At 43.0% G+C, this 20588-nt stretch overlaps 2 protein-coding genes across 3 annotated transcripts; both read right to left on the bottom strand.

Moving 5' to 3' along the window:
• Nucleotides 1-5050: 5050 nt before the first annotated feature.
• LOC129841475 (oocyte zinc finger protein XlCOF8.4-like) lies at nt 5051-8422 on the bottom strand. Its single transcript, XM_055909763.1, has 2 exons — nt 8334-8422; nt 5051-8220 (listed from the first exon to the last, which is right to left on the bottom strand). The coding sequence occupies exon 2, from the start codon at nt 8160-8162 to the stop codon at nt 7488-7490; it is 675 nt and encodes a 224-aa protein (XP_055765738.1). The 5' UTR covers nt 8163-8220; nt 8334-8422; the 3' UTR covers nt 5051-7487.
• LOC129841472 (gastrula zinc finger protein XlCGF48.2-like) lies at nt 8371-20353 on the bottom strand. 2 transcript variants are annotated; one of them, XM_055909758.1, is made up of 6 exons: nt 19895-20353; nt 19408-19538; nt 17597-17761; nt 9034-9162; nt 8655-8797; nt 8371-8455 (listed from the first exon to the last, which is right to left on the bottom strand). In XM_055909758.1, exons 1-6 carry the CDS (start codon nt 20175-20177, stop codon nt 8452-8454), a joined length of 855 nt encoding a protein of 284 aa, XP_055765733.1. In that variant the 5' UTR covers nt 20178-20353; the 3' UTR covers nt 8371-8451. The 2 variants fall into 2 exon arrangements, with proteins under 2 accessions (XP_055765733.1, XP_055765731.1); XM_055909756.1 differs by lacking the exons at nt 8371-8455; nt 8655-8797; nt 9034-9162 and having other exon boundaries at nt 11908-17761.
• Nucleotides 20354-20588: the final 235 nt, after the last annotated feature.

Genomic DNA, 20588 nt, shown 5'->3' with positions numbered 1-20588 from the left:
TTAAATTCCATCCATAACCCCACCGCCACCATGGGGCTCTCTGTTCACAACGTTGACATCAACAACCTGCTCGCCCACACGATGCCATACACGCTATCTGTCATCTGCCCGGTACAGTTGAAAGCGGGATTCATCTGTAAAGAGCTCAATTCTCCAGCGTGCCAGTGACCATCGAAGGTGAGCATTTTCACACTATAGTTGGTTACGACGCCGAACTGCAGTCTGGTCAAGACTCTGGTGAGGATGACGAGCACACAGATGAGCTTTCCTGAGATGGGTTCTAAAAGTTTGTGCAGAAATTCTTCAGTTTTGCAAACCCATAGTTTAATCAGCTGTCAAGGTGGCTGGTCTCAGATGATCCCGCAGGTGAAGAAGCTGGATGTGGAGGTCGTGGCTGGTGTGGTTACATGTGGTCTGCGATTGTGAGGCCGGTTGGACGTGCTGCCAAATTCTCTAAAATGACATTGGAGGTGGCTTATGGTAGAGAAATGAACATTCAATTATCTGGCAACAGCTCTGGTGGACATTCCTGCAGTCTGTATGCCAATTGCATGCTCTCTCAAAACTTGAGACATCTGTGGCGTTGTGTTGTTGTCATGTGTGCTCCCTCTCCGGCCTCTAGGTCACCAGGCTGCTCGTTATGGCGCACACCTTTCACCATAATTAGGCACACTTGCGCGTCGTCAGACTCACCTGGACTCCATCACTTCCCTGATTACCTTCCCAATATATGTCACTCCTTCCCCAGGCGTCATTGTTTCTGTTCCAGTATCATGTCTGTGCGTTGTTTGTGTCTCTATTGTTAATTTGCTTATTAAATTATGCTCTCCCTGAACTTGCTTCCTGACTCCCAGCGCACGCACACGTTAGTTTGTGTGAAAAAAATTCACATTTTAGAGTTGCCTTTTATTGTCATTACACAGCACAGGGTGCACCTGTGTAATGATCATGGTTTTAATCAGCCACACCTGTCAAGTAGGTGGATTATATTGACAAAGGATAAATGCTATGATTTAAACAAATGTGTGCAGCATTTTTAGGAGAAATAAGCTTTTTGTGCACATGGAACATTTCTGGGATCTTTTATTTCAGCTCATGAAATGAACCCAGTATCATAGATTATTGTGAAATAGACACATTGCTTATGCAACATTAACCAATTAAAAACAGTACTGTAGCAATGAGGTTTGTGCTGTAAGCTATAAGCCCAATACATTATCACCGCATATTGACTTTGCTTGAATTGCCCTGCCAATGCATTGTTGTTCGTGCCATTTAAAAAAAATTATATTTCAAAATTTGAGGTGGGCTATATGATCACACCTGTAATAGATCCGTTGTTGTATTACTTGTGAAGCATAGCTGAGTGAGCATACATTTAAATAATTCAATTTTTATTTCACTCGGCTGACATCCCTCCGCTCTCCCCTTCCTCCACTGACCAAAAAAAGCTGATGGCAAAATTCGAGTCGCACTGCATTATTTGTGTCTCATGCACAAATTCATGTTGTTACTCAGATGAACAGAAAAAGTTAAATATTTCTCAATTAAAAAAGACCCAAGCCACTAATAATAACAACAACGCAGGCCCATTGAAGCACTTTCATACTTTCATTACTGCTGCAGTGCTTGATGAGTGTCTTTAATTCCTTCGACCTCTTGAGAACCAAACCACCGATCAAAAAGACATGCTTGTTCCCAGCCTTTCTAGGGAGTTTTTCCTAGCCACCATGCTTCTACATCTGCATTGCTTGCTGTTTGGGGTTTTAGGCTGGGTTTCTGTAAATCACTTTGTGACATCGCTGATGTAAAAAGGGCTTTATAAATACATTTGATTGACTGATTGATTGCGAATTCAACATGGCTTTGTGATTCTGTATTTTGTCATTTACAGAACTGTTGTCGTGCCTCAGAGATCAACTCATAAGCCTGAAGGATAGCATCTTTAACAGTGTCCTAATCTGAGCTCTGGTCAAGAGATAAAGCGGCGTACACTTTCTAAAATTTTCCCACAAGAACACTTAGGAGGAGCAGTGACCAAATACACTGCATTACCAAAAGTATGTGGACACCTGCTCGTCGAACATCTCATTCCAAAATCATGGGCATTGCTTTGTGCACGGGAGCATTGTCATGCTGAAACAGGAAAGGGCCTTCACCAAACTGTTGCCACAAAGTTGGAAGCACAGAATCGTCTAGAACAGGGGTGTAAAACTCATTTCGCATCGTGGGCCACATACGGCCTAGGGAGATGTCAAGTGGGCCGGACCATTAAAATTATACCATACTCTGCTATAAATAACCAAAATATCATGTCTTTCCTTTGTTTTGGTGTAAAGAAGCACAAGAACATTAGGAAAATATTGAAATTTAATGAACTATCCTTTTACAAAACATTTCATGAAACACCTCATATTTCCTTAGACAAATGTGCAATTTACTTTTATCATTCACAAATATGCATTGCATTGCAACTGATCTGGCTCTGGATGAAAGTTGACTGCTGTTTCCTCAGACCCGCCAGCAATTCGTTAATCTTATCTCTTCTCAGTTGTCCTTGCAAGCCGTCATATTTTTCGCTGTGATGAGTCTCGTAGTGGCGTCGAATATTATATTCCTTCAATACCGAAACTTGTTGCAAACACACCAAGCACGAAGGTTTTCCGTGCATCTCTGTAAATAAATAGGACGTGGTCCATTTTTCTTTGGAAATTCTACACTCCTTATCTACTTTTCTCCGTTTGGATAACGACATTTTGGCTAATGAGGGTGTAGCGGAGAGGTAGAGACCAAGGTATTAACAACGTCGTAACAAGCAGCAGATGGCGCATTGATACCGTCTGCTGTTTTCAGTCTGTCTCAGTGATGCGGCTTGTCTTCTACTCTGATGGAAAGAGTGCGCCCCTTAGCGGATAATCCATGAATTGCAGCGAATTAAAAATATTAATTCCATGTCTTTTATGCATTTTTTCCACTTTCAAATTATCCTGCGGGCCTGATCGAACCTCCTTGGGGGCCGGTTCCGGCCCGCGGGCCGTATGTTTGACACCCCTGGTCTAGAATGTCATTGTATGCTGTAGCGTTAAGATTTCCCTTCACTGGAACTAAGGGGCCTAGCCCGAACCATGAAAAACAGCCCCAGACCATTATTCCTCCTCCGCCAAACTTTACAGTTGGCATTATGCATTGGGGCAGGTAGCCTTCTCCTGGCATCCATCAAACCCAGATTCGTTCATCGGACTGCCAGATGATGAAGCGTGCAATATCACTCCAGAGAATTGGTTTCCGCTGCTCCAGAGTCCAATGGCGGCGAGCATTACAAAACTCCAGCCAGTGCTTGGCATTGAGCATGATGATCTTAGGGTTATGTGCGGCTGCTCAGCCTTGGAATCCAATTTCATGAAGCTTCCAATGGAAGTTTGGAACTCGGTAGTAAGTGTTTCAACCGAGGACAGACGATTTTTACACACTATAAGCTTCAGCACTCTGCAGTCCCATTCTGTGAGCTTGTGTGCCCTACCTCTTCACGGCTGAGCCATTGTTGGTCCTAGACTAGACAATAATAGCACTTACAGTTGACCGGGGCAACTCTAGCAGGGCAGAAAGTCACTGAGCTCTTCAGTAAGGCCATTCTACTGTCAATGTTTGTCTATGGAGATTGCATGGCTGTGTGCTCGATTTTATACACCCTTCAGCAAGGGGTGTGGCGATAATAGCCGGATTCACTAATTTGAATGGGTGTCCACAGACTTTCGTATATATTGTGTATTTCAGGTCCATTTTCAGGTCCATTTTTTTACTCGCTCAAACCGAGTAAAATATAGGTCCACCTCCTTTTCATTGAAGGGCGGTACAAGTCGGCTGTTCCGACCGAGATCAAACTCTGTTGAGGGTGCAGGATGGCCTGACTGGATTCGGAGTGCTTCCAGATCCATCTCTCTTAATCGAATGGCATGCACACGTTCTTGTTGTCCGGCTGCACGTTCTCTTTCCTTGTGCTTTAGCTCTAGTTTCAGTTTCCTTTTTGCCTTTAGTTCTACCTCTCGCAGTCGCACATGTATTGGGTGTACTCTACCACCCGTAAGACACTTTTCTTCCTCCTCCACCAAAGCAGTATCGACTCTTTGAATACTGTTTTTGAATCGGCATGTGCAACTTTGATGTCATAATGCTTTGCAATGACGAGCAGATTCTTCTTCGTACATGTATCTAGCATCTTCCATGTATGTTTTTCCATAAATGCTTCCAACTTAAAGTCCATGGCTTTTTTTATTACCTGTGTTTATGCAACTTTTCAAAATCATTCCACCAATCTTCGAAGCCCTCAGGGTGGATTTCAGTGATAGAAACTATACCACAAAAGTGTATTTTGAACACCCTAATATCTGGGCAAAGCAGAGCTTCAGAGTAAAAAATTATAGCGACTACCATTCTCCTGGGCATCTCGGACGAGCACCCATTTTGTTACGTTCCCCAGTAAGAAACCAAAAATTGTTGCTCAAACAGGAGGGGGTTACGAACAAAAACCAAAGAGAAACAGGTGACGTTCTAGGAGGGGTTCTGAAAGACACTCATGGGGGTGTCCACTGAAAGTTGACGAGCAACAACAACTGGGACCTAAAAGACACCCACGATGAGCGACCATTAAAATTGCACCAGAAAAGGCAAACTAAATTAAAGCCTACACCAAACTTAACAACAACCAATTCCACACACTGCTGCCATCTTGTGGAAAACATCTAAATTACACCTAGAATCCTATCTCAATGTATGACCTTTCTCTTGCATTTCATAGATGACGCATGTTTTTTAGTATTATCTTTTACCAGATATAATGTGTTATATTCTCCTACATTAATTTCGCATTTCCACAAACTTCAAAGTGTTTCCTTTCAAATGGTATCTAGAATATGCATATCCTTGCTTCAGGTCCTGAGCTACAGGCAGTTAAATTTGGGTCATTTTAGGTGAAAATGGAAGAAAAAAAGGGATAGATCCTTAAGAGGTTTTTAAAGACAGGAAGCAAAAAAGTGGAGCAAAACAAAAACAGTGAAGATCAGATAAAGGATTGTTTATAAATCAAATAGGGAGAGCCAACTAAAGGTGTTAACCCTCCACATCTCTCAAGACATCTGGAGCACTGGGCTAGCCGCTCTTAAATATCACCTGTGCCAGCACAGGTGAAACACCTGACTAATGAGATGACAGACCAGCACAGGTTGAACACATACTGACCAATGAGGTAACGTCCAACCTCAAAATACACCGCTCAAAAAAATAAAGGGAACACTTAAACAACACAATGTAACTCCAAGTCATTCACACTTCTGTGAAATCAAACTGTCCACTTAGGAAGCAACACTGATTGACAATACATTTCACATGCTGTTGTGCAAATGGAATAGACATGAGGTGGAAATTATAGGCAATTAGCAAGACACCCCCAATAAAGGAGTGGTTCTGCAGGCGGTGACCACAGACCACTTCTCAGTTCCTATGCTTCCTGGCTGATGTTTTGGTCACTTTTGAATGCTGGCGGTGCTTTCACTCTAGTGGTAGCATGAGACGGAGTCTACAACCCACACAAGTGGCTCAGGTAGTGCAGCTCATCCAGGATGGCACATCAATGCGAGCTGTGGCAAGAAGGTTTGCTGTGTCTGTCAGCATAGTGTCCAGAGCATGGAGGCGCTACCAGGAGACAGGCCAGTACATCAGGAGACGTGGAGGAGGCCGTAGGAGGGCAACAACCCAGCAGCAGGACCGCTACCTCCGCCTTTGTGCAATGAGGAGAAGGTGGAGCACTGCCAGAGCCCTGCAAAATGACCTCCAGCAGGCCACAAATGTGCATGTGTCTGCTCAAACGGTCAGAAACAGACTCCATGAGGGTGGTATGAGGGCCGACGTCCACAGGTGGGGGTTGTGCTTACAGCCCAACACCGTGCAGGACGTTTGGCATTTGCCAGAGAACACCAAGATTGGCAAATTCGCCACTGGCGCCCTGTGCTCTTCACAGATGAAAGCAGGTTCACACTGAGCATGTGACAGACGTGACAGAGTCTGGAGACGCCGTGGAGAACGTTCTGCTGCCTGCAACCCTCCAGCATGACCGATTTGGCGGTGGGTCAGTCATGGTGTGGGGTGGCATTTCTTTGGGGGCCGCACAGCTCTCCATGTGCTCGCCAGAGGTAGCCTGACTACCATTAGGTACCGAGATGAGATCCTCAGACCCCTTGTGAGACCATATGCTGGTGCGGTTGGCCCTGGGTTCCTCCTAATGCAAGACAATGCTAGACCTCATGTGGCTGGAGTGTGTCAGCAGTTCCTGCAAGAGGAAGGCATTGATGCTATGGACTGGCCCGCCCGTTCCCCAGACCTGAATCCAATTGAGCACATCTGGGACATCATGTCTCGCTCCATCCACCAACGCCAGGTTGCACCACAGACTGTCCAGGAGTTGGCGGATGCTTTAGTCCAGGTCTGGGAGGAGATCCCTCAGGAGACCATCCGCCACCTCATCAGGAGCATGCCCAGGCGTTGTAGGGAGGTCATACAGGCACGTGGAGTCCACACACACTACCGAGCCTCATTTAAACTTGTTTTAAGGACATTACATCAAAGTTGGATCAGCCTGTAGTGTGGTTTCCCACTTTAATTTTGAGTGTGACTCCAAATCCAGACCTCCATGGGTTGATAAATTTGATTTCCATTGATAATTTTTGTGTGATTTTGTTGTCAGCACATTCAACTATGTAAAGAAAAAAGTATTTAATAAGAATATTTCATTCATTCAGATCTAGGATGTGTTATTTTAGTGTTCCCTTTCTTTTTTTGAGCAGTGTATAAATGGAAAAACCTAAGCCTGTAATAACAGTAAAGTACAGAACAGTAAAGTAGAGTGGAGTTCAGCACAGTAGAGCACAGTAGAGCACAGTAGAGAACAGTACAGTATAAACTATGATGGTTTCAGATTTTGTCTGGTCATAGCCATCCAAATGTGGTCTTGTTTGAGGAAGGACAATAATAGCCAGTGTATAGAATAATACCCAAATATGCAATTTACGGATATGACATATTTCTCTACCTTTGTGTACCTATTCAGGAAACATCACCATGAAGCAAATTATATTCATAGCCATAATTATGCATTTCTGTATAGTATAGATCAGGGACCCATGAAGTAATTCCGTTACCGGATGTAAATCCACTATACCTGCTGCAGTTCAATAACTAAAATAAATGTGTTCAATACTTAGTCAGATAAACATGAATTAAGGCACTATAATTTCTTCATTATAAAACACCAGCATCAAACAACACGACAGGTTGTCACTTTTCATCAGTGAAGCATTTTTACAGACACCATCACACCAACCATCACCATATTATTTACTCTGCCTCATCATACTCATTCTTTCCTCAGTTCACCTCATCCAGTTCCTTATACATCCACAACCAACATAATTAACTACAAACTAACTAGTACTACATTACACTATACACTCTTCATGGTCTGTGTGCATTTTCTGCTGGTGTATCCTGAGGTATCTCCTCTCTGAGAACCTCTTCCCGCAGTGCGTACAGGCGAATGGCCTCTCTCCTGTGTGGACCTTCAGGTGCCTCTTCAGCTGGTGCTGGTGGGAGAACCTCTTCTCACAATGGGGGCAGCTGTAGGGTTTCTCACCTGTGTGGACCCTCTGGTGCCTCTTCAGGCTGGACGAGTGGGAGAAACTGGCCCGGCACAGGTGGCAGCCGAACGGTTTCTCCCCCGTGTGCATCCTCTGGTGGATCTCCACCTGTTTGGGGAAACTGAAGGCTTTCCCACAGAACGAACATGGGAAGAGCTTCTCTTTGCCACCGGATCTACTGATAGCGTTACTTCTACTATCATTTGTCAATGAGCTTGTGAAGCCATTTAGTGTTGAGGCACTGGCATTGTCTGAGGTCTGGTTCAACATCAGGAGAGTGTGAGTAGGATGAAGGCCAGGGAGTGTCTGTGTTGTCTCAGGGTCCAAGTTCCAGTTGATAGATCCTATAGAAGGCAGGCTGAAGGCAGCACCTGTTAGGGGGTTAACCTGAGGCGCCATCAGTCTCTCTGAATCACAACTATAGGAGCAGGATGGAGCATCGCTAGCCGAGTCTGTGTCTGTTCTCTCCCGCCGCATACGGACATCTCCCTGTCCCCGCAGACCAATTCTACTCCTCACCCTGGTCTCAGCCAATCTGTTGTCATGGAGACTATGATCGGTTGTTTTGTGTTCGACAGTCTGTTTCTGGTTGTGGTTAACAGTGTTATTCCCCAGCCCAGAGTTGAAGATGCTGTCCCATCCACTGACCTCCACTATGTCACCTCTGGTCCTGGCCAGCTCAGTGATGTCATCCCCCGGGCCCTTGGCTGCACCAGTCTGGGAATCCAAGATGGCCGCCCAGTCTCCTTTGTTAGCCTCCAGCCAATCACCTGCAGGAAGAGATTACAAAATAGACTTGATAAACATGGCAGAGAACTCTACATATGGAGATTTATTTGTCAATTACCTGGTCAAGTTCATACATTGTGTGTTTTTGTATGTAAACATAAGTTCTATTGATTTAATTTTCTGAATGAAGAAAAATAAAAAAGCCAGGTGCATCACTATTCCTATTTGAATATATATTACTGTATGGAGGCTATATGTATTTCTCCCTTATCTTGCTCCCCCATCTTAAGTCCACTCAGCAGGTCAATGCTCTCTGGTCCGTCTTCTACTGTCTCCTCTTTGACCAGCAGCAGATCAGGCTCCCCATCCTCCATGTCTACTGACTGTAAGAGATACAGAGTGAGAGGATGTTGGATCAAGAAATCTGATATGAGCACACTTCTATGGAACATCTTCTGATTGGGCAATGATGGATTGCTATGAGTACAATGCAAACATGTTAGTTGATTTGATACTATACTAATGGTCAAAGAATTCAATGGCATGGTCCCACACTTAAGACAAAATTATTTAAGACCTGACCTAATACCAGTCAGACAGTAGTTCACAGTGGGCTCACCTCAGTGAGACTGTGTGTGGTCCTGTGCTGCTCAGCTGGTTCCTCTGTGGGTTCAGGAGGTGTAGTCTGGTTGTCCTCCATGACCATGGTCCCCTCAGGGTTCCCCAGACCCTCCTCACACTCCTCCTCCTGGAAGAGACATGTGATACAGATTACACAGACATACCCTCCCTCAGGTATGTACGTACACACACACACACACACACACAGACGTTTGAGTCCTATGCCGTAGTTAAATAATTACTTAATTGTTGTTAAACCCATCATGGTGGACATAAATATGATGTTGTGGGTAAAAATAGGTCAGCTAAGATAAGTCAAAAGTCAGACAAATCTGACTAAACTATTTTACAATAGGTGTTTGTTAGTGTATGGGTATGTGTAGGGACAGTAAGCTCCAAAAGTATTGGGACAGTGACACATTTTTGTGGGGGTATGATTTTTGTGCTTCTGTAATTTTTTCACTTTTATTGTCACATTACTTTTGGTCCCCTAAAATGGGGGGAATATGTACAAAAAGTGCTGTCATTTCTAAACGGTTCACCCGATATGGATTAAAATACCCTCCGTTTAAAGCTGACATTCTGTACTTTAACCTCAAAGTCATTGTATAATTTACAATCGAATGTGCTAAAACAGTGGTTCCCAAACTTTTAATAGTCCCGTACCCCTTCAAACATTCAACCTCCAGCTGCGTACCCCCTCTGGCACCAGGGTCAGATCACTCTCAAATGTTTTTGCCATCATTGCAAGCCTGCCACACACACACACACACACACTATACGATACATTTATTAAACATAAGAATGAGTGTGAGTTTTTGTCACAACCCGGCTCATGGGAAGTGACAAAGAGCTCTTATAGGACCAGGACACAAATAATAATATAATAATAATAAATAATTATGCTCTTTATTTAACCATCTTACATATAAAACCTTATTTGTTAATCGGAAATTGTGAATAACTCACCACAGGTTAATGAGAAGGGTATGCTTGAAAGGATGCACATAACCCTGTAATGTTAGGTTGTATTGGAGAGTCTCAGTCTTAAATCATTTTCCACACACAGTCTGTGCCTGTATTTAGTTTTCATGCTAGTGATGGCCGAGAATCCACTCTCACATAGGTACGTGGTTGCAAAGGGAATCCGTGTTTTAACAGCATGATTTGCCAAGGCAGGCTACTCTAAGTGCAGCCCAATCCAGAAATCTGTCAAAACTTCTGATTAAATTCCATTTTCACAGAACCGCTTGTTGCAATTTCGATGAGGCTCTCTTGTTCAGATATCGGTAAGTGGACTGGAGGCAGGGCATGAGAGGGATAACGAATCCAGTTGTTGGTGTCATCCGTTTCAGGAAAGTACCTGCGTAATTGCGCACCCAACTCCCTCAGTCAGGTGCTTCGCTATATCACATGACATTGTCCGTAAGCTTGAGTTCATTTGCACAAACAAAATCATACAATGATGGGAAGAACTGTGTGTTGTCCTTGTTAATGCAGACAGAAGAGCTCCAACTTCTTAATCATAGCCTCAATCGTCATCATGCAGACAACTGAAAATTATGGTCAGTAATGAAAGAGATTAGCGTCAGTTCAAATCTGGCATCAGGACAAAATGTGATTCATAGTCACCGAATATATTTTAAGCATTTTAATTAAACTCAAACGATAAATGGTAAATGCAATTTTCGTATATACGGGTTCACTGGATCTCCGCGCAGGGTAGATCCGAGAACTGTGGAATGTACTCAAAATAGTAGTTTTATACTATGACAATTTTATTCTCAACTTGTCCATTTGGCCTATCATAGTAGAGGTTTAGCATGGTTAATACTCTTGCTCCTCCTTTGTGGGCCCCCGAACTTGTCCAAGCCCCTTGGCGTTTTCCTTCTCCACATCTGGTTGTCGGGTAGAGCAGATCCATCTTGTGTCTGTCGATTCTACACTGAAACAGTTCCTAATATGGTATTGTCCAGTATTCTAAACTCCTGGTTGGTCTAGAGAGATGCACCCCTCCCCTCTCCAGACTGTCCACAGCTTTTATGGCCTGTGGTGGTCAGTCCTTACACACCTACACACACACCCCCTCTGTATTGTGTGTGTGTGTGTGTAACAAATCACTATTCCTCTTCAACCAATATGCTAACAGCCTATAGTGCATAAACATAAATCCTAACAGTAAAGAAAACTTTAAGCTCATCTCTCAATTAAAAAAAAATTATCAATACTTCAGCCCTTGATAACAAGCACACTCCTGTATGTTGTTAAAGCGTTACATGGTCGCTGCCCATATCGTTGCATAATGCAGAAAATACACAAGAGTTCAGGGGCCTTGCTTTAACGAAGTTAACCATTTTCACTGCAGTGTCCAAAACGTTTTTCAAGCGGTCATGCACGTGCGTTACCACTCCACTATGTCTCCCTGTCATGGCTTTTGCGCCATCAGTAGATACCAACATGAGCAGCAGCTACGTTTGGCTACATACTGACCGTTAGTGGAATTCCCGCGAGAGAGTAACATTTTATGTGATTGGATGTTAATTATTTGACTAGGCTACCTGTATTTGACATTGTGTTGTTATTTCGCTTAACACTAGATGGTTTAATTTCATTTTTGGCAGTGAAACGAGGCTACTCAGTCAAGAAAAAGAAAAAACTCACCCCAATGTTAATTATAAAATGGACCGAAAATGTCCCAAAAATGTGTAAAAAAAAAAGTGAATCACATTTTTATTTGTCGTACCCCAGACGGCATTGTGTGTACCCGTCCCAATACTTTGAGCTCATTGTATATTTAGTTATAAAGCGCTGTCAGGTGTACTGTATGCTAAATATGTATACAAAAGAGAGTCTCAATGAAAGTCTTAGAATGAAAAGTCCCATTTTGTGTTTATTGAACATAGATAAGTTTAAAGTACACCATATGAAAACCACACATACATGTCTAAACTACAAATCTGCATGATAAACTACATTCATTTTCTTATTAAGTGTCTTGGGAAAGAAATTATGTAGTTGAATGGAAGTTATAAAATAAGCATTTGGGAACATCATATACAGTGCCTTCATAACATTTTCACACCCCTTGACTTTTTCCACATTTTGTAGAATAAAAATTGATTCAATTGAAAAAAATTCAATGATCTACACAAAATACTCTGTCAAAGTGGAAGAAAAATTCTAACATTTTTATTTAAAAAAATTGAAAAATAAAACACTAATATATCATAATTAGATAAGTATTTAACCCCCTGAGTCAATACATGTTAGAATCACCTTTGGCAGCTTTGAGCCTTTTCGGGTAAATCTAAGAGCTTTCCACACCTGGGTTAACCAACAATTGCCTATTATTCTCTTCAAAATTCTTCAAGTTCTTGAAGCTGTGCGCCAGAAGAGAAAATAACTTGTCCCAGCCATGAAAGCTGCCAAAGCGTGTGGGTACATTGCTTACATCCACTATGACAGGCTTATTGTCCACCCACAGAAAACACACACACACCAATTGATTAATGGACTGCTGAATGTTTTTTTTCTCTCTTTCTTTGTTTGTTCTTTTCCATATTATGTATGTCTCTGAGAAGCTACCCAAGAAAGGGCAAAAAAATACTCATTAATATATGTAGCCTTAGAAATAAGGATAATGAAATCAATAACTTGCTAACATTAGATAGCATTCATATATTAGCCATTTCTTGCACATGATCATCTAATGATTTATCACTCCAGTGTTAATCTGCTAAATTGTAATTATTCGATTTATTGCCTACCTCATGCCTTTTGCACACATTGTATATAGATTCTCTTTTTCCTACCATGTTATTGACTTGTTTATTGTTTACTCCATGTGTAACTCTGTGTTGTTGTATGTTCACACTGCTATGCTTTATCTTGGCCAGGTCGCAGTTGCAAATGAGAACTTGTTCTCAACTAGCCTACCTGGTTAAATAAAGGTGAAATAAAAAAAGAAAAAAAAAGAAAAAAATTGAGACTCACTTAGATAATTCCTTTGATGATACAGCAGTAGTAATACAAGTATAACATCTATAGAAGAGACAGGAATGCTTATGGGGGGGGGGGGTGTTGCTATATACAGTGCCTTCGGAAAGTATTCAGACCCATTGACTTTTTCCAAATTTTGTTACGTTACAGATTTACTCTAAAATGTAATTTTAAATTGAAAAAAAATCTTAGCAATCTACACACAATACCCCATAATGACAAACTGAAAACAGGTTTAGGCATTTTTGCAAATTTAAAAACAAAAATACATTATTTTCATAAGTATTCAGACCCTTTGCTATGAGACTCAAAATTGAGCTCAAGTGCATCCTGTTTCCATTGATCATCCGAGATGTTTCTACAAAAATTGTAGTAAAAAAACTGTGGTAAATTCATTGATTGGACATGATTTGGAAAGGCACACACCCGTCTATATAAAAGGTCCCACAGTTGACAGTGTGTGTCAAAGCAAAAACCAATCCATAAGGTCGAAGGAAAAACCTGGGGAAGGGTACCAAAACATTTCTGCAGCATTGAAGGTCCCCAAGAACACAGTGTGCTCCATCATTCTTAAATGGAAGAAGTTTGGCATCACCAAGACTTCCTCGAGCTGGCCGCCCGGCCAAACTGAGAAATCGGGGGAGAAGGGCCTTGGTCAGGGAGATGACCAAGAACCCGATGGTTAGTGACAGAGCTCTAGAGTTCCTCTGTGGAGATGGGAGAACCTTCCAGAAGGACAACCATCTCTGCAGCACTCCACCAATCAGGCCTTTATGGGGTGAAGGTTCACCTTCCAACAGAACAACGACCTTAAGTACCACTTTTCTCTGTATACATCAATGATGTCGTTCTTGCTGCTGGTGACTCTCTGATCCACCTCTACACAGACAACACCATTCTGTATACTTCTGGCCCTTCTTTGGATACTGTGTTAACTAACCTCCAGACGAGCTTCAATGCCATACAACTCTCCTTCCGTGGCCTCCAACTGCTCTTAAATGCAAGTAAAACTAAATGCATGCTCTTCAACCGATCGCTGCCCGTACCTGCCCGCCCATCCAGCATCACTACTCTGGACGGTCCTGACTTAGAATATGTGGACAACTACAAATACCTAGGTGTCTGGTTAGACTGTAAACTCTCCTTCCAGACTCACATTAAACATCTACAATCCAAAATTAAATCTAGAATCGGCTTCCTATTTCGCAACAAAGCATCCTTCACTCATGCTGCCAAACATACCCTCGTAAAACTGACTATCCTGCCGATCCTCGACGATGTCATTTACAAAATAGCCTCCAACACTCTACTCAGCAAACTGGATGTAGTCTATCATAGTGCCATCTGTTTTGTCACCAAAGCCCCATATACTACCCACCACTGCGACCTGTATGCTCTCGTTGGCTGGCCCTCGCTTCATATTCGTCGCCAAACCCACTGGCTCCAGGTCATCTAGAAGTCTTTGCTAGGTAAGGCCCCGCCTAATCTCAGCTCACTGGTCACCATAGCAGCACCATAGTACCACGCGCTCCAGCAGGTATATTTCACTGGTCACCCCCAAAGCCAATTCCTACTTTGGTCGCCTTTCCTTCCAGTTCTCTGCTGCCAATGACTAGAACTAATTGCAAAAATCACTGAAGCTGGAGACTCTTATCTCCCTCACTAACATTAAGCACCGGCTGTCAGAACAGCTCACAGATCACTGCACCTGTACATAGCCCATCGAATTACCTCATCCCCATGCTGTTATTTATTTATTTTTGCTCCTTTGCACCCCAGCATCTCTACTTGAACATGTATCTTCTGCACATCTGTCACTCATGTTAAATTGCTAAATTGTAATTATTTTGGCACCATGGCCTATTTATTGCCTTACCTCCCTTATTTTACCTCATTTGACACACTGTATATAGACTTTTTCTATTGTGTTATTGACTGTATGTTTGTTCATTCCATGTGTAACTCTGTGTTGTTGTTTGTGTCGCACTGCTTTGCTTTATCTTGACCAGGTCGAAGTTGTAAACAAGAACTTGTTCTCAACTAGCCTACCTGGTTAAATAAAGGTTAAATACATTTTAATTTAAAAAGTACACAGCCAAGACAATGCAGGAGTGGCTTTGGGACAAGTCTCTGAATGTCCTTGAGTGGCCCAGCCAGAGCCCGGACTTGAACCCAATCGAACATCTCTGGAGAGACCTGAAAATAGCTGTGCAGCGACGCTCCCCATCCAACCTGACAGAGCTTGAGAGGATCTGCAGAGAAGAATGGGAGAAACTCCTCAAATACAGGTGTTCCAAGCTTGTAGCGTCATAACCAAGACGACACAAGGATGTAATCGCTGCCAAAGGTGCTTCAACAAAGTACTGAGTAAAGGGTCTGAAAACTTATGTAAATGTGATATGTGATATTTCGGAGTGTGCAAAGCTGTCATCAAGGCAAAGGGTGACTACTTCGAAGAATCTAAAATATATTGTTTTGTTTGGTTACTACATGATTCCATACGTGTTATTTCATAGTTTTGATGTTTTCACTATTATTCTACAATGTAGAAAATAGTCAAAACAAAAGAAAAACCCTTGAATGAGTAGGTGTGTCCAAACTTTTGACTGATACTTTTTCTTGATGTGAAGTCATATTACGTCTGCTGTTTTTGATCGACAAGACAGTTCAATGGAAACGCACTGCAATAGGCAACTGTCACATCTATTTTCTACGCAAACTTTTTAAATGTCAATGAAAAATCTCTGGGCAAACTAATGGAAACATAGTTAATGAGTTGATTCAACTGTTTTTTTTTGTCTGGGGCTACAACAAATGTGTGCTGTTGGGAGTACTCGAGGACTGGAGTTGGGAACCACTGGCCCATACAGTACTAACACATTATTTTAGGCTTATATATGCCTTATACACTGAGTACGCAAAACAATAGGATCACCTTCCTAATATGGAGTTACACCCCTTTTTGCCATCAGAACATCCTCAATTCGTCAGGGCATGGACTCAAATGGTCTCCAGTGCTTCCAGAGTTGTGTCAAGTTGGCTGGATGTTCTTCGGGTGTTGGATCATTCTTGATACACACGGGCAACAGCAGCGTTGCAGTTCTTGACACACTCAAACAGTTGCGCCCAGCACTTACTAACATACCCCGTACTTAAATCTTTTGTCTTGCCCATTCACCCTCTGAACGCCACACATACATAATCCATGTTTCAATTGTCTCAAGGCTTAAAAAAATATTCTTTAACCTGTCTGCTGCCCTTCATCGACACTGATTGAAGTGAATTTAACAAGTGACATGAATAAGGGGTCATACTGTAGGTTTCACCTGCATTCATGGAAAGAGCAGTTGTTCCTAATGTTTTGTACACTCAGTGTATATCACACGTCTGGAAGCAACATTCCTCCCGAATATTCAACACTAAAATATGTTACTCGTAATTCCAAATGCAACTGCGGATATTTTGACAATTCATCTTTGTCTTTAATGGAGGGTTTGATCTAAACGTCAGAAGCTATCGAGTGGAATGGTTCTGCTGTTGTATCCTGAGGTAACTCCTCTCTGAGAACCTTGTCCTGCAGTGCGAACCACCTCCCTCCCGTGTGGACCTTCAGGTGCATCTTCAGCTGGTGCTGGCGGTAGAATCTCTTCTCAGCTGTATTATTTCTCCCCTGTGTGGACCCTCTGGTGTCTCTTCAGGTTGCCAGCATGGGCAAAGCGCATGTTACACTGGGTACAGCTGAAGGGTTTCTCCCCTGTGTGGACCCTCTGGTGCCTCTTCAGGTCACCAGCCTGGGCAAAGCGAATATGACACTGGGTACAGCTGTAGGGTTTCTCCCCTGTGTGGACCCTCTGGTGGATCTCCACCTTCTGGGGGCAGCTGAAGCCTTTGTTACAGAACGCGCAGAGGAACCGTTTCTCTTTACTTTTTCCTGATGTTGCTCCCCCACCCAGAGCCTGGGCTCTAACCCTGTCGTTTGAATCCAATACCTGATCGAAAAGGACATGGCTGTGTGAATCGGAAGGCCCCATTGACGTGGACACTGGGTTGTGATCCCTGAACGCGTGTAAAGGGGAGTGGGTCCCAACATTTAGATTTGTCTCCAAGCTTTCCCTGTAGTCTAAGAAGTCACTGCTGTTGCCCTGCGAGTGTCCTTCTCCTAAATGAGTCTCGTCTTCATTCCATTTCAGAGCGTCATCCTCCACTTTCACAGTCACATCATCTAAGGCCAGACCATCCCTTTTCTCATCCAGGCACTTTTCAGAATATACACTACTACTGTACTGGTTCCAGTTCCCTCTCATTGGATTAGTCTGTGTATCTAAGCCCACAGGCATGTCACCAGGTATCATCTGTGTCTCTGTAGCGTATGTACAGGACGGATCATTGACAGTCTGTAACGAGTCACTTGGGTCCTGACGGGACAAAACCGTTGTCGGGCTATGGTTACCATAAAGTAAATACTCTGAGTGGGGAGCAGGAGGACAGCCCAGTCGCCCCAGCCCCGTTGAAGTCTTGGGGTATGTCTCTGTCTTGAAGATGGTGTCCGGCGTTCCACTGACCTCTGTGATGCTGCAGGGCTGCACTGGGGCGGTGGTGGGGTCCTCTGTGGCTACAGGGGGCGCTCCAGCCACTGCAGTCTGGATGTCTCTGCTGTGCCGTGGGTCCTCTTCTCCTTCAGCCATCTCCTGCTTAACCCCAGGACCTGCAGCTTCTGCATCTGCAGACTGACACAAGAAGAGAGGAGGTTATTACCGGTACATGAGTTGAATAACAATGTCATAGGGAAGTCTCACAAAATAAATGAGGATGTAGATGTACAGTGCATTCGAAAAGTATTCAGACCCCTTCACTTTTTCCAATTTTTTTTTATGTTACAGCCTTATTCAAAATGTCCTCAATCAACTCACAACACCCCATAATGCCCAAGCGAAAACAGGTTTATAGACATTTTTGTATTAAAAATAAAAAACATAAAAACCTTATTTTGCTATAAAGCAATTGAGCTCAGGTACATCCTGGTTCCATTGTTCATCCTTGAGATGTTTCTACAACTTAATTTGAGTGCACCTGTGGTAAATTCAATTGACTGGACATGATTTGGAAAGGCACACACCTGTCTATACAAGGTTTCACAGTTGACAGTGCATGTCTGAGCAAAAACCAAGCAATGAGGTTGAAGGAATTGTTTGTAGAGCTTCGAGACAGGATTGTGTCGAGGCACAGATCTGGGGAAGGGTACCAAAAAAATTCTGCAGCATTGAAGGTCCCCATTGGACTTTATCATTCTTAAATGGAAGAAGTTTGTAACCACCAAGACCAAACTGTGCAATTGGGGGAGAAGGGCCTTGGTCAGGGAGGTGACCAAGAACCCAATGATCACTGTGACAGAGCTCCAGAGTTCCTCTGTGGAGATGGGAGAACCTTCCAGAAAGACAACCATCTCTGCAGCACTCCACCAATCAGGTCTGCATAGTAGAGTGGCCAGACGGAAGCAACTCAGTAAAAGGCACATGACAGCCCACTTGGAGTTTGCTAAAAGGCACCCAAAGGACTCTCAGACCATGAGAAACAAGATTCTCTGGTCTGATGAAATCAAGACTGAATGCCAAGCGTCACGTCTGGAGGAAACAAGGCACCGATCATCACCTGGCCAATACCATCCCTACGGTGAAGCATGGTGGTGGCAGATTCATGCTGTGGGGATTTTTTTCAGAGACAGGGACTGGGAGACTAGTCAGGATCGAGGAAAAGATGAACGGAACAAAGTAAGAGAGATAGATCCTTGTTAGAAACCTGCTCAGGACCTAAGACTGGGGTTAAGTTTCATCTTCCAACAGGACAACGACCCTAAGTACACAGCCAAGACCACGCAGGAGTGGCTTTGGGATAAGTCTCTGAATATCCTTGAGTGGCCCAGCCAGAGCCCGGAATTGAACCCGATCGAACATCTCTGGAGTGACCTTAAAATAGCTGTGCAGCGACTCTCCCTATCCAACCTGATAGAGCTTGAGAGGATCTGCAGAGAAGAATGGGAGTAACTCCTCAAATACAGGTGTTCTAAGCTTGTAGCGTCATACCCAAGAACACTCAAGGCTGTAATCGCTGACAGAGGCTTCAACCAAGTACTGAGAAAAGAGTCTGAATACTTATGTAAATGAGATATATATATTTTTTTGCCATTATGGGGTATGGTGTGTAGATTGATGTAGGAAAAACACAATGTAATCAATTTCAGAATAAGGCTGTAATGTAACAAAATGTAGAAAATGCACTGTAAGGAAGTGAATAGCTGAGGGGAGCCTTTCTGAAATAAACAGGCCACATTTGATTTACAAAGTAACACTTTTTTATGCAACACTATTCCACTAACCTCTATCATGATAACTTGATGGGTTGAGGTTACACTCCTCTCATCAACAGTGATTGGTTGGTCATCTCTCCATGTAGTGTGTTCCACTGGCTTCACAAAGCTCCTGTGGCCTCCAGTGAGATGTCCTTCACCTGACAGTGATTGGGGGAAAATAGATAGTTAGGTACACTATTGACAGGTTTGACACGAAGGTAACACTTCTCATAACTTCTTGATATACTATTTATAGATCGATTTATGTTCCATGCATCATATTGTTTTCAATTAGTAAATAATAGGAAATGTTGTAAATCAAGAATCTGGTTAAAATATGATAGTGTCTTTGTTCAAGATAACTATGGAATCAGTGGAATTATTCCTTGCAATCCAAAAACTGACCAACACCCAATTTTGGTCTACCATATGTGCTTAACACATGTAAAGCCACACGTGCGCTGAGGGGAACAGGGCGTTATGGCCGGCAGTCTTGGCCTTCTGCTAAATGTACCTCTTGCCATTCCTCTGTACCGATCGAGGATCTTGACACTACTGGTACGACTGGCGGGGACGCGCTCTCGCATTGTCCTCTCTGCGCGCTCCCGTGCCACCTTCAGTTCCAGTAGCTGTAGTTTCCTCCGCAATGTCCTGTTTTCTTTCTGGCTTTGAGTTATTTCCAAACGAAACACTGCATAGTCGTCGTCTACGAGTTTACAGATCTCTGCCACGGCTGCATTCGCCAGCACCTCCATGACGGAGGCTATTTGAGTGTGAAAAACCATATAGTTAGTCATTGTTAGCAGCTAGCTAGCGTTGCCTAAATAACATATGTCAACCAAATCCTATCTCCAACGCGAATTAAAAATGCTAACGTATAAATTGTAATTGGACACTGCGGTTTTGTTGTTTGCGCAAAAGTCCGACCAAAGGCACTACATGGACTCTGTGGTCCATCACCTGTGACGCAGACAAAAAGAACTAAGTACTTCCGAGTCACGTATTTTTGGAATCCTGAATAAGAGTCCTGTACACTTTGTAAATAATTAGTGCCAAAATAATGGAAAATGTCCACAATTATCGATATATTTTATACTAGTTATCATACAAATGATAATTGAAAGTATTTCTATGTGATTTATGCTTAATTTTTTAAAGCCTAAATGGTCAACAATGTTTTTGTGTGTGTAGTCCCATCATTTATTGGA

This window comes from Salvelinus fontinalis, chromosome 42, assembly GCF_029448725.1.
Source record: "Salvelinus fontinalis isolate EN_2023a chromosome 42, ASM2944872v1, whole genome shotgun sequence".
NCBI lineage: Eukaryota > Metazoa > Chordata > Actinopteri > Salmoniformes > Salmonidae > Salvelinus > Salvelinus fontinalis.
This window is presented reverse-complemented; position numbering and strand designations above follow the sequence as displayed.

Bases quoted from the DNA above. Each gene is read 5' to 3' on its own strand.
- LOC129841475 (XM_055909763.1), bottom strand. From the start codon at position 8,162: ATGCGGCGGGAGAGAACAGACACAGACTCGGCTAGCGATGCTCCATCC.
- LOC129841472 (XM_055909756.1), bottom strand. From the start codon at position 20,177: ATGACTAACTATATGGTTTTTCACACTCAAATAGCCTCCGTCATGGAG. The intron at 19,539-19,894 runs GTACATTTAGCA...AATCACTGTCAG, and splicing joins GTACAGAGGAATGGCAAGAG to GTGAAGGACATCTCACTGGA. The intron at 17,762-19,407 runs GTTAGTGGAATA...TTCTTGTGTCAG, and splicing joins ATCAAGTTATCATGATAGAG to TCTGCAGATGCAGAAGCTGC.